The sequence below is a fragment of the Astatotilapia calliptera genome, chromosome 13, assembly GCF_964374335.1.
Source record: "Astatotilapia calliptera chromosome 13, fAstCal68.1, whole genome shotgun sequence".
NCBI classification, from domain to species: domain Eukaryota; kingdom Metazoa; phylum Chordata; class Actinopteri; order Cichliformes; family Cichlidae; genus Astatotilapia; species Astatotilapia calliptera.
In genome coordinates this window covers 15,673,628-15,686,322 of record NC_137434.1, presented here as the reverse complement: position 1 = coordinate 15,686,322, position 12,695 = coordinate 15,673,628, and the positions used below count along the sequence as shown (strand labels likewise).

At 39.5% G+C, this 12,695-nt stretch overlaps 1 protein-coding gene across 2 annotated transcripts in view; it reads right to left on the bottom strand.

The window, feature by feature from the left end:
• The window catches only part of LOC113035525 (ATP-binding cassette sub-family C member 2-like), a 34,136-nt gene extending 22,262 nt beyond the window's left edge, over positions 1-11,874 (bottom strand). The window contains exons 1-9 of one of the 2 annotated variants that reach the window (XM_080288118.1): positions 11,710-11,874; positions 11,043-11,219; positions 4,675-4,815; positions 4,457-4,594; positions 4,162-4,284; positions 4,004-4,059; positions 3,687-3,918; positions 3,333-3,511; positions 479-656 (exon numbers count right to left, since the gene is read on the bottom strand). In XM_080288118.1, coding sequence (XP_080144244.1) covers positions 479-656; positions 3,333-3,511; positions 3,687-3,918; positions 4,004-4,059; positions 4,162-4,284; positions 4,457-4,594; positions 4,675-4,815; positions 11,043-11,219; positions 11,710-11,754 — 1,269 coding nt within the window. In that variant the 5' untranslated portion in view covers positions 11,755-11,874. The other variant, XM_026191143.2, reaches the window with a different exon arrangement.
• Positions 11,875-12,695: the final 821 nt, after the last annotated feature.

The following is a 12,695-nucleotide window of genomic DNA, read 5'->3' as shown; positions in this document are numbered from 1 at the left end:
GTATGTCACTTAAAAAAAACCTCCATAACCCTATATATTGAAAAAAGCCAAGCTGACTTTCTTTTAGAAATAATGTAAATAGTTTTTGATGTCTCAGGAGTATTTTCTTCATTTCCTGATTTCCAAGATTTGGTAAAACTTAATAAAACTTCATAAAAACAAAAATTATGTATTCTGATTGGCTATTCAATCAGGGTCTTCACCAGTAGTGACTGAGAACTCACAAAATTAATCATTGAGATCAATAGTAAAAGTATTGATGGAAACTAGAGCTATAGACTAACACAGGTTTTTTCTGTGACAAGTATGTGCTGATAAAAGTACTTTAAAACTGAAACATCTGACAACTGACTTAAGCAGAAAATTATGACTAGTAATTTTTTTCTTCTAATGTGTAACAGTAATTTATATTACACAGCATTTGATTTTTTTTTCACACCAATATCAATAAATGGTGTTCTGTCACTCCTGTTTTTACCTTTTTATACACAGCAGCCATAAGTGCAGTGCGAACCTTCATCCCCAGCACATGGCAGCGCTGGAAATACTGCTGTAGGGTCAGAGACTGTAGCAGAGCCACCACCATCAGCAACACTGCATACAAATAGCCCTCCCAGGCATATCTGGATTTGTCCTGAGTGAACGAGATCATCAATCTAGGAAAAACAGAAAAAAAAAAGAAGAAAACATGCTAATCTCCAGCTTCATCTTTAGCACTTATCTAACAATGTCCTCATTTCATCCTGCCACTCCTGTTATCGGTTATGAATCACCAGTGTCGAGACATGAGGGACAGAGAAAATTTTAATGCCCCCTGTCTTTCTTCTCAACATATCTGAGAGAGGGTGAAAAGGTTTAACATCCAATTTTTGTAATGTGATATATAGTTTTAATCTTTATTTTTATCTTCATTTTTTATCTTTCTTTATTTTTGACAAAAGATAAATCATAATATAAGTTTGATCAATATGTTAAATGAGAAATGTAGTTTGAGTAGTGTAAGAGTCTAGATTTTTTGTGTGTAGACATGATCTGGCTTGGATCTTGTAGCAATATAACAGTTAAACCCAGAATCAGAATTCATATGTGATTTAGCTGTTAGTTAATAGTGATAGTTAATTGCTGAAAGGAGAGAGAAGGGGAGGCAAATGGGACTTGGTAGAGTATAAAAGAGAGCGCCCAGAATAACCTTTTAACCCGTTGTGAAACAGTACAGGTAAAAATCTGAGTATTGACCCATTTTAATGTAAATAGCTCTTACAGGTTACTTCAGCCATTTACACATAACATACAGTTGAGGCCTACTGTCAAACCCCCTAAAGCTAATCCACTTAAATACCAAGTGCACCAGGGGGGAGCCGCTGTAACTATGTGCCTGATGGAGACCAGAACTGCAAGGCTACTCAGGTCCCCGGATTTTATCAGATAAGCAGGAAAAACATACAGACGATTTTGAGACCATTAAAGCTGGGCGAGCCCCCTGAGCCACATCAGCCCCATCTGAACTTTGCATTGCCTGCTGAGTAATACTCATCCAGCGATTAGAACTTCTTAAACAGAGAGCTGACCCAGACTTCCTGTATTGGGATACTGGTCCCACAGATTGGCAATAGTAAATAGTTAACACAAAGGATTTTAAACGGTAATAGCAAGTAAATCTAAAAACAACAAACTTAAGAGAGAACAAAATGGGTTTTTTTTTATGTTTACCTAAATATGGTAAAACTGTTACATCTGTAACAGGTAATTGCATAAATTCCTTTAACTCTCTGGGTTTTAAAGCAGGCTTAGGCTACGAAAAAGATTTCCCAAGCCTTGAACATCGCTTGACCAGTGCTCTACTGGTCAAGCGATCATTCAGAAATGGAAGGAGTATGGCACAACTGTAAACCTACCAAGACAAGGCCGTCCACCTAAACTCACAGGCCGAACAAGGAGAGCCCTGATCAGAAATGCAGCCAAGAGGCCTATGGTGACTCTGGACGAGCTGCAGAGATCTACAGCTCAGGTGGGGGAATCTGTCCACAGGACAACTATCTGTCGTGCACTTCACAAAGTTGGCCTTTATGGAAGAGTGGCAAGAAGAAAGCCATTGTTAACAGAAAACCACAATAAGTCCCGTTTGCAGTTTGCCACAAGCCATGTGGGGGACACAGCAAACATGTGGAAGAAGGTGCTCTGGTCAGAGGAGACCAAAATGGAACTTTTTGGCCAAAATGCAAAACGCTATGTGTGGCAGAAAACTAACACTGCACGTCACTCTGAACACACCATCCCCACTGTCAAATATGATGGTGGCAGCATCATGCTTCTCTTCAGCAGGGACAGGGAAGCTGGTCAGAGTTGATGGGAAGAAGGATGGAGCCAAATACAGGGCAATCTTGGACGAAAACCTCTTGGAGTCTGCAAAAGACTTGAGACTGGGGCGGAGGTTCACCTTCCAGCAGGACAACGACCCTAAACATAAAGCCAGGGCAACAATGGAATGATTTAAAACAAAACATATCCATGTGTTAGAATGGCCCAGTCAAAGTCCAGATCTAAATCCAATCGAGAATCTGTGGCAAGATCTGAAAACTGCTGTTCACAAACGCTGTCCATCTAATCTGACTGAGCTGGAACTGTTTTGCAAAGAAGAATGGGCAAAGATTTCAGTCTCTAGATGTGCAAAGCTGGTAGAGACATACCCTAAAAGACTGGCAGCTGTAATTGCAGCAAAAGGTGGTTCTACAAAGTATTAACTCAGGGAGCTGAATAATTCCGCACACCACACTTTTCAGGTATTTATTTGTAAAAAATGTTTGGAATCATGTATGATTTTCGTTCCACTTCTCACGTGTACACCACTTTGTACACCACTTTCATGTGGAATTCCAATACAATTGATTCATGTTTGTGGCTGTAATGTGACAAAATGTGGAAAAGTTCAAGGGGGCCGAATACTTTTGCAAGCCACTGTATTATTGACATTATTAAGGAGCTGATGTTGAAAATTAAAAAAATCTGAAAAGAATACACACTTTTGGGAAGTTTCATTCCATTTGCATTAACAGAATGAAAAAAGAAAAGTGAAGTGGCCACAAATGGCCAGGATAGAGCCCAGAGGGTTAAGTGATATAATTGTCTTATTGAAAAATATGCATCAGAAAACCTTCACAGACATACATCAGAAGGTCAGAAAAGTGAACTATTAAGAGACCATTGTAGTCCACTGCAGGGTACAACACAGCTAAGTTCCTAGTTTAAGTCCAGCGACATTGTACAAGCACAACATTGTTCTTCTCTTAAATCTGTTGTTTTATTTCTGTAACGTTCTGTAATATCTTACTCACTTAAGGAGCTGAGGACTGACAAAGGTTAACACATCCTCCAGAAGTTTGAAGCAGAAAGATTCAATCAGAATCCTTTTAAAGGTCTTGTAAATGGTGGTAATCAGCCATGAATTGGGATAGTTCTCTTCCTCCTTATTGTCCTTTTTCTTCTTTTCATCTTCCTTCTTCCCCCTTTCCTCCTAAAGGAACAGATCGTTCAAGCACAGTTGATGAGATTTATTCAGAAAAAAACATAGTAATGTTGATTAGTGGTGTTGGTAAAATCCGTTTAGACTGTAGCTCAATATTGTGTACATGTGAGTGGAAGTGATTTTGATGAAATGCTCTCACCATCATTAGTACATCCTAACTCACCCTTTTCCCCAGACCACTGGAAAGCCCATTTTGCTGTGGGTCTTCCTGGGCACTGTGTATGTTCTGAAACAATTTCCTTTTCATCTTGTTCTGGAAGCGGACCCTAGCTGCATCCAACTCAGGCTTCATGAAATGCTGGAAACGCTCATTGATGAAAGCAGTGCTATCACTCTCATTCAGATCCCACATGTCCTCCTGAACCAGAGGTTGTTTGTAGCCTTTTAAGACCATACTGTAAAAACAATGAGAACTTTGAAGACATGGAGCACATATGTAGGTGCTTGTTAAGATTCCGACTATAGTGACCTTAATGTTACCTGTTTAACCAGTTGAATGTTATTCTACTCAAAAATGCTGCACCTGCTTCAGGATTCTGTGGATAAAAACAAGGTTCAATCTATCTTATTTAATCTATGCTTATAAAACTTCACCCTCGGAAAACAAACAAACAAAACCAATAACAAATAAAGGGTACCTTTTTTATAAGGTCTTTGGCTTCTGGGGGGATATCAGCCACAGTAGAAAGAACTAATGAAATCAGTTTAAGCCCAAAAGAAATGTAGAAAAGGCTGAAACGTGGGACATCACGGACCTCGCCCTAAATACCAAAAATGAGAGAAAGAAATACTTTAAAGGGTCCCGAAGAAACAGAAAACGGTGTGTTATGGAAAATATACAGTCAATCATATCAAGTTATTGCATCATGTCTGATTAAATTTACTATTTTTCTTCTACTTTAATTCAACTTGATCAAATGTCTTCATTCATACCAGTCTGAGAGCCTCTCGTAGGAGGGTCTGGAAAGGAAAGATGTCACACACTACAAGGAGCAACCAGAAGAGGAAAATAGAGGCAGAGTCTATTGCTCCTTCCCGTCTTAATCCTTCATGGCAAAGCAGGACAAGGATCTAACAAAGAAGACACATCAGAACATAAAAACAAATCCTTTCAAATTTAAATAAATAAATATAAAGGTTGCTCTATTTACCCATGTGACTGCAAATAAAACTGGATTTGCGTAGTATGCAGCAGCATTTTTTGAAGATTGGTCACTGTTTGGACCAAAATCTTCTCCTAGTGTGACTCCCAGGTGTGCTATGGCTGTTAGGAACAACAGAGACGCCACAAGCTGAAGGAAGAAAACACAGACCAGACATGAGAATAAATCATGTTATTCTATTAAAAAATTGCATTAACTTCCTAGGACCCGGCGTCCACATATGTGGACATCACATTTTGTTTTGTCTAGACCAAAATACTAAATTTTGCTCTACAATGGCCTGATATCCACCTACGAGGACATTATACTGCCACTGTTCTATCGAAATTTAAAACAAACATCCTCATATGTGAATCTCATTTATCTTAGAAACAAAAAGCAGGTAAAAAATAAATAAATAAAATAAAAATCTGGTAATTCTTTGTTTTTACATTCATCAGGTGCCAATCAGCCCAAATAGCAAAGAGAAATTAAAAGTGCATGACATGAAAAAGTTCGGGTCTTAGGAAGTTAAAGGACTGTTATTAGTTGGAGTTCATGTACTGTTATTCCATATGTAATGCAAAAGATTATATAATACCCTTAAAAACATACTTAAACTAGTTGAACTAAGTAAAATAGTGATTGAAATTCTCATTAGATTATTGACAATTTACTGTTTATTTTTGATTATATCAACTGTAAAATGGATTTTTATATGTATCTGAATATAAAGTTAATTGAGTCACCTTTTTGTTGTATTGTAATTGCAATACTCTCACTCACAGTATAACAAGCTGCAACTGCACTATGTGAATGTACCTTGGGAAGACTGTCCGAATTTGACATTTGCCACATTTGGAGTAAAATGCCAATGGAAGAGACAGTGGCAATACACAGGAAAAAGCTGAAGAGAACTGAGTGCCACTGGACTGCTGCAAGGTTGGGGAGAGGAGACCGCAGGAGGGGGAGGACACATGGAGGAACACTGTTGTTTTAGTGTGGGAAATGAAATTGGGTTAAGGAGCCTGGAGAGAAAAAACAACTGCCTTGGAGTGTAGAATTGAGAAAGTTTCTGGAGCACCGCAAAGAGGAGAGGTACACAAAAATGACAAAAATAAGTATAAATGCATTAATCCTACTAACACAGACACACATGCAATAAAGCTCATGAAGATCAGATAGTATTTTAAGCATGCGTTTCTGTTATTATCATCTTGTCCGGTTCACTTAGTGGGATGAGAAGTGATATATAAACTAGCAGACTATTATTATATTCAATTCAATTCAATTCAATTTTATTTATATAGCGCCAAATCACAACAAAAGTCGCCTCAAGGTGCTTCATAGATACAGAGAAAAACCCAACAATCATATGACCCCCTATGAGCAAGCACTTTGGCGACAGTGGGAAGGAAAAACTCCCTTTTAACAGGAAGAAACCTCTGGCAGAACCAGGCTCAGGGAGGGGCGGCCATCTGCTGCGACCGGTTGGGGTGACAGAAGGAAGACAGGAAAGAAGACATGCTGTGGAAGAGAGACAGAGGTTAATAACAGATATGATTCAATGCAGAGAGGTCTGTTAATACATAGTGAGTGAGAAAGGTGACTGGAAAGGAAAAACTCAATGCATCATGGGAATCCCCCGGCAGCCTACATCTATTGTAGCATAACTAAGGGAGGATTCAGGGTCACCTGGTCCAGCCCTAACTATATGCTTTAGCAAAAAGGAAAGTTTTAAGCCTAATCTTAAAAGTAGAGATAGTGTCTGTCTCCCGAATCCAAACTGGAAGCTGGTTCCACAGAAGAGGGGCCTGAAAACTGAAGGCTCTCCCTCCCATTCTACTTTTAAATACTCTAGGAACAACATATGTTGGGGAAAGATGATTGAACTGAGTTGAACAGAATGCTGTAGAGGGCTTAAATAAGTAAGTGCCAACTCTAATAGATTATTGAGTTTCTTGTTCCTGATGTGTGGGGGATGTTTTACCAGGCACACCTGGTTACATGGGAAGAGACTCAATATCTAATAGACAATTAATGTTGTGTGAAGTGTGTGGCTGGTGGATGAAAGTGTTTTGAAATTCTAACTTCTAAATTTAGAATTCTTCATTCTAAATTCTCCTTTTTCCTTTTGAAATGATGTCATATTGCTGAAACTTAAGTATGCGGCACAAGAAGTTCTGCTATCAGCAATAAACATGAGGAGACTGACTGGACTGACAGTGGGGACTAGGGATGGGCACCGGTGTCCGGTGTCATGATGGCACCGGTTCTGACATAAACGGTAGTAACCAGACCGAAAAGCAGCGCACATTTCGGTGCTTTATTTCGGTGCTTTTTTTTCCTGAGCTGTGATACACTTCTAGCCAATCATTTTACGTTTCCGAGGATAGTAGGCAGGGCCAGGTACGTACGTTCTTTTAGAGCAGAGCTACAGATTAAAAATGCCCAAGGCGAAGCGGTCAAAGTCTGGCTGTACTTCACAGCAAAATATGCAAACTCAGCAGCCTGCAACAAGTGCTTTAAGCTGATACTGTGATACTGTCAAAGGAGGTAACACCTCAAATCTGATGAAACACCAGGCGACGCATAGCGGTTTTTTTAAAGGTGAGAAATGCGCCGTATTTGATAGCTTGCTGCGAGACCTCACACCGAGCACATCTACTGCGGGTGTGGTGCCTGTTATCGGACCCGGAGTTAGCAACATACCCAAAAACCCGAAGAGGAGAGTCCTGGCCCGTAGCCCTGCCAGTGTAGCAGAAATTATGAGAATGATGATGGCAGCAGCAGCCGTTCTTCTCTGCGTGAGTAGCTTAATGTTGTTCGTGTGTAATTTACGTTGAGTAGGCTAACCACGTTATTACATTAATGCACGTAAGGTGAACTAGCAAACATCATCATAGCTACATGCGGCTGTCCTCTTGTTTGATGGCAGATACTCCCTTCACCCTGGCCAAAAAGGCTAAAATGACCAAAGGAAAAAGAGGGAAACAGCCGAACATGAGAGGCTTTTGGACAAAGTTTGTGTTTTTTCCATTGTTTAAGCACTGCTTCCAGCCAAGAGTGATACCATATATGCCCCATAGCTGCAGAAAAGGCTAACATTGTTATCTTTTTACAAAAAAACAGCTGAACATGAGAGGTTTTTGGACCAATTTTGTGTTCTCCATTCTTTAAGCACCGGTTTGAGCACTGTTTGAGCACCGGCACCGTTTCAAAAGTACCGATTTGGCACCGGTATCGGATAAAACCTAAACGATACCCATCCCTAGTGGGGACAAATGTCCTCAAGATTGCACCTACTCCACCCAGACAGTGGGGGAAAGGGTGGATGTATGTATGTTTTTGTGTTTGGTTTTTTCTACAGGAGCAGGAAGATGACAGCGCCATACTAGGGTCGCATGAGCTTGTGGGCCATGCAGACTTAACTTTTCAGTTGCCAAATTCTGTGTGTACTTACCAGCAGTGTGTTATTCATGACATCATATTTACAATGCAAAGGTCACTGTGAGAAAGTGTGCAAACAGATGATGAAATGCACTGTGCTAACATCCATGTCACTTTTTCCACAGCAGATGGTTAATCATATGATTTAATCACATGATTTACAGCAGGACACACCACTGGATAATGTTTTTTTAACATAGGGATACAGGCCTGGAGCAGATCTACTCCAGGGGAGAAGCCCTGGAATTTTTTAAAGAGACAATGCACATATCTTCTTGTGCTTCTCTAATTGTGTTAAATTGACACATGGCAAGGAACATATGGCAAAAGAGGGTTTCTGGGGTAGTTTTCATTTTAAAATTACAGGTGCAGTGTTACGGAAGGAAATCATCCAAAAGGCACATCCAAAGTCAAAGTGAGAAGTAGGGACCATTTCCAACACAGCTGACAACAAGAGTATTTAAACTAGTGGTGTTTGATAGTGCATATTTTGGTATCGATCCAATACCAAGTAAATAGGGGCCAATATCGCTGATACCGATATCGATACCGATACTGATATCGGTACCTTTAAATAAAGAAGGTGGATGCGTCATTGAATTGCTAAATCTCAATTAATTTTCATGACCTTAAGTGTTCCCAGGGCATAATTAGGACAAATTTTATAATTAAATAGAAAATGCTTATCGAAAATGAATATGATCAATTTTTTTCTAGAAAAATCTTAAGTAAAAAGTGCAAACCAGTAAACAAACTAAAACAAACAAGTGCTGTTGAGAAACTATACAACAAAAATTACAATTAAAATTCTCAACAACAACAACAAGAACTGGTAAAAATATAAATGATATGTAAACAACTTAACAAGACCCAATGCGTCTAAGTCACGTCATGTGACGGCGCAACATTTAAACACAAAAGGGGAGCAATGTGTGTCTGCTCTGCGCTGATACAGGTGTGGCGAGTCTGGTGACCTGGCTGTTTCATCTTTGCCGAAACCACAGCATTGCAAACGAGAGTGGAACGTAAAGTAAAGAATCAATCTCACCACGCTAGTAATGATCCAATACCGATGCCGACTTGGTATCGATACTTGGATCGATCCGCCCACAACTCAGGGCTGTGCTGGGTTCGGGAGAGGCTCTGTCGGTCGTTTGCCCTGCGATGACTGCTCTCATCAAGCTTGGTTTTGTTGGTTTTTATTGAAGAATGTTAGCTACTGCTCACCGTTTGTCTGCAGGTTTTATTATAATTTTTGGTAGAGTCCCTTTCAAAACTGGTATCACTGGATGGTACAGCCATTCCATTCAAGTTGGATAGATAGTCCAGCGCAAAGGCGCAGTCTGTAAAATGAGTCATATATGTACTGATTGTGTATTTCATTGTGTAGCTGTTTTTCTGCATTTGTGCATTTGTGAACTAGCATGAAGTGTGGGAAGAGGGGAATGTTAATGCAATACTGAGAAACCTTTAGTGAAAACTAATCTTCAGTTAGGATGATTACAGTCCATAGGGGGAAAATTTAACAGCAAAAAGCTTTTTCAGAGAACTTGGAGCTCATGAAAGCAGGTTAACAAATGACCTGACAAAGAACAAAGGAATTAGGTTATAAAAACCACACATAAGAATTAAGCGAAGCAGATATAGCTGGAGAAAAAGGCACAGCTTAAAAAGAAAGCAAAACTAATTGCAAGATACAGGAGACAAATGACTAACGTAAAAAACACAGGGAAACAATAATTTGAAACAGGGAGACAAGAACTTTACAGAATGAAGAACACTGAATGAGCACATTGAGGAAACACTGAAGGAAAATGTAAAAGTTCTACAATCAGGACTACGGTAACTTTGTACTTTCCATATAGTTCGATGACTTTTTAGGATTTTCACCGAAACACCACAACTATAACAATTTCAGAATTTCCTTAAAAAGTTCAGAAAGCTTATTCAAACTCACATTTTTACAATACCCTTTGACACCAACAAGTCTGTGACAGGAGAGCGATGGAACCGCCCACATCTTAATGCTTTTAAACACTTATTTACGCTTGGTTGCTGTACACATCTACACACACCAACAACAATATCCTTCAGGACCTTGTTCGCCCTTATAGGCAGGGGAGGCGTGACAAGCTAATGCAGCTCGGGTGTGTCAGCCTCACCACAGCCATGCAACGAACCACGCCGGCTGCTTGTCCAGTGGCAACAGTGAAGCTGGTCTTCTCGACCGCATGGCAAGCGATGGTGGCGCACCACAGGCTTGGTCATGAGCCTGGGCTCACAGGCAGCTGGGCAGGCAGCTGACGCGCGCAGGACCACATCAGGAGAGCAGGAACACTGCCCCTGCCAGGCACCAGCCGCTCTCACCCGAGGAGTGGGGACAGATCCCAACAGTTTTGACCAATTGAAAGCACAAATTGATATATAATTCTCTGTAATGTTAAGGGAAGGTAAGTCTCTTTCAGGAAGTTGGTTACAGCTAACTGCTTGCAGACTGTGTTTTTCTGAATGAAAGAGATCCATGTACATGCTTATGGTTTGAACTGCTTGAGGCAATAAATGATTAGAAACTTGGATTCAGACTACATCCTTCTTTTACCCAAGATAAAAATAATGCGCAACAAATGCTTCCATCAAAACACAACAAATGTGTTAACTGACAACAAATCCATGTGAAAGTACATAAACTACTTTTAATGTCATTTTGTCATTTTATACTGTGATTTTATTGTAATTTGATTCATATTTTATGTATTTAAAAATAACAGAAATTCTGTTTTTCCTGTAAATTCTGTAAAACTTTACAGTAAAGCACTTTTTTTTTACAGTATACAGTTAAACTTTTGAAACTAGAAGACAGCTACCTAAGCTATGAACTGAAACAACAATTTTTTATGAAGATGTCTTTATTAGATAGTATTTCTTACCTGTTTGCAGATGTAGAGCTTGGACAGTTGTTTTGTGTTTACATTTGCACTCTGACAGAGAGCCAGCAGGTGCCATGGGGCACAGAGCCACAGGAAACAAAGGGGGATCCATACAAGAACTGTCTGTTCCACACATAGTGGAAGGTCTGGGTCTGGTCGCTTCAGATATGAAACATTCTGAAGAACACATACAAACAAACACATATACATAACAAAGTCCTGCTGCCCTTCCAAGGGAACCATAAAGTGCAACTGATTAAGTCTCTGAAACCAGAAACTCTGAAACCAGAACGTTAATCATCTTCTTTTCTGCATATTTGGAAGAGGTCTTTCATAGTTGCTGTGACAAATAGAAATCATTACCTTCTTGTTTGTTTAATCTGTGTTGAATGGGTTGACACAATAACATGAACAGCTTTTTACCCTTTTTACACTTGCCTTAAACCTTTTGTCTCCAAAGTATAGGAAAGAAAGATCTTCAAAAAAACCACCACAAACTCCAATACCAACTTCAACATCAACTTGTCCCTGACATGGTAATATGAGCTGCTATTATGTCTGTTTGCTGTCATTCTCAACATACCTTCCATACAATTTACTTTGTATGTTACTAGTCTGATATGTTTGTTTGGATTAATTCTTCAGTCTTTCTGCTTGTTTAACTCACCCAAAAAATGGACCCACAGTACTCCTCCAGAGCTGCCGCACACATGCTTTACAGTGATAGCTTCAGTCAACCTCAGCTGATCAGACAAGCCGACGCCTCTCACCCTCTGCCCCACTACTGCCGTGTTTTACTCAAATACTGCTGCTTTCTCCTCTGTCCACCCACAGCTTACTGACAATTGTAGGATGTGGCTGTAAGGGACTTTGATCCATGAGGTTATTTAAGCAGAAAAAAAAGTTGCTTATTCCCTCTACAGAGAAACAACATTAATCCAACAGAGAGGTGCTGGATTAGCGTAGAGAATACAAGATTCGAATCTGTGCCTGGTTTCTACAAAAAGTACACTACAGGCTTTCTAGTGAGTCAATGAGAACATTCAACCGATAAAGCAAAATCATTTAGAGAATCAAGCTTTGTAATTTGCGCAAATAAGCTCCTGAGAGAGGAAAAAAAAGTGAAGGACTTACATAAGTCTTACCATGCTCTTTTAACTGTGTTAGGGGGAAAACCTACTGAAAAGGGAAGGGGAGGGAGCATTTAGGGATTTGGAGGGAGTGGGGTCATTAGATCCCTTTTCCTGTTATTTTCTACATAAATATTTTAAAACAGTAAGGTTTTGAAAAGTACTCTAGTTCCACTTTGTCATAAGTACACATACAGTTGTGGTGAAAAACATACATAAACTCATCATTGATATGAATGTCATTGTAATCTTTCAAAAAAAAAAAAAAAAACACCACAAACTTCAATACCAACTTCAACATCAACATGTCCCTGACATGGTATTATGAGCTGCTATTATGTCTGTTTGCTGTCATTCTCAACATACCTTCCAGACAAATTACTTTGTATGTTACTAGTCTGATATGTTCGTTTGAATTTACCTTAATTCTTCAGTCTCATAAGTCTCAGTTATGTAAGACTTTTCCCCTAACACACTTTTTGTCTTTTAATGATTTCTTTGAAGTCATCGTTTTCCAGGATGG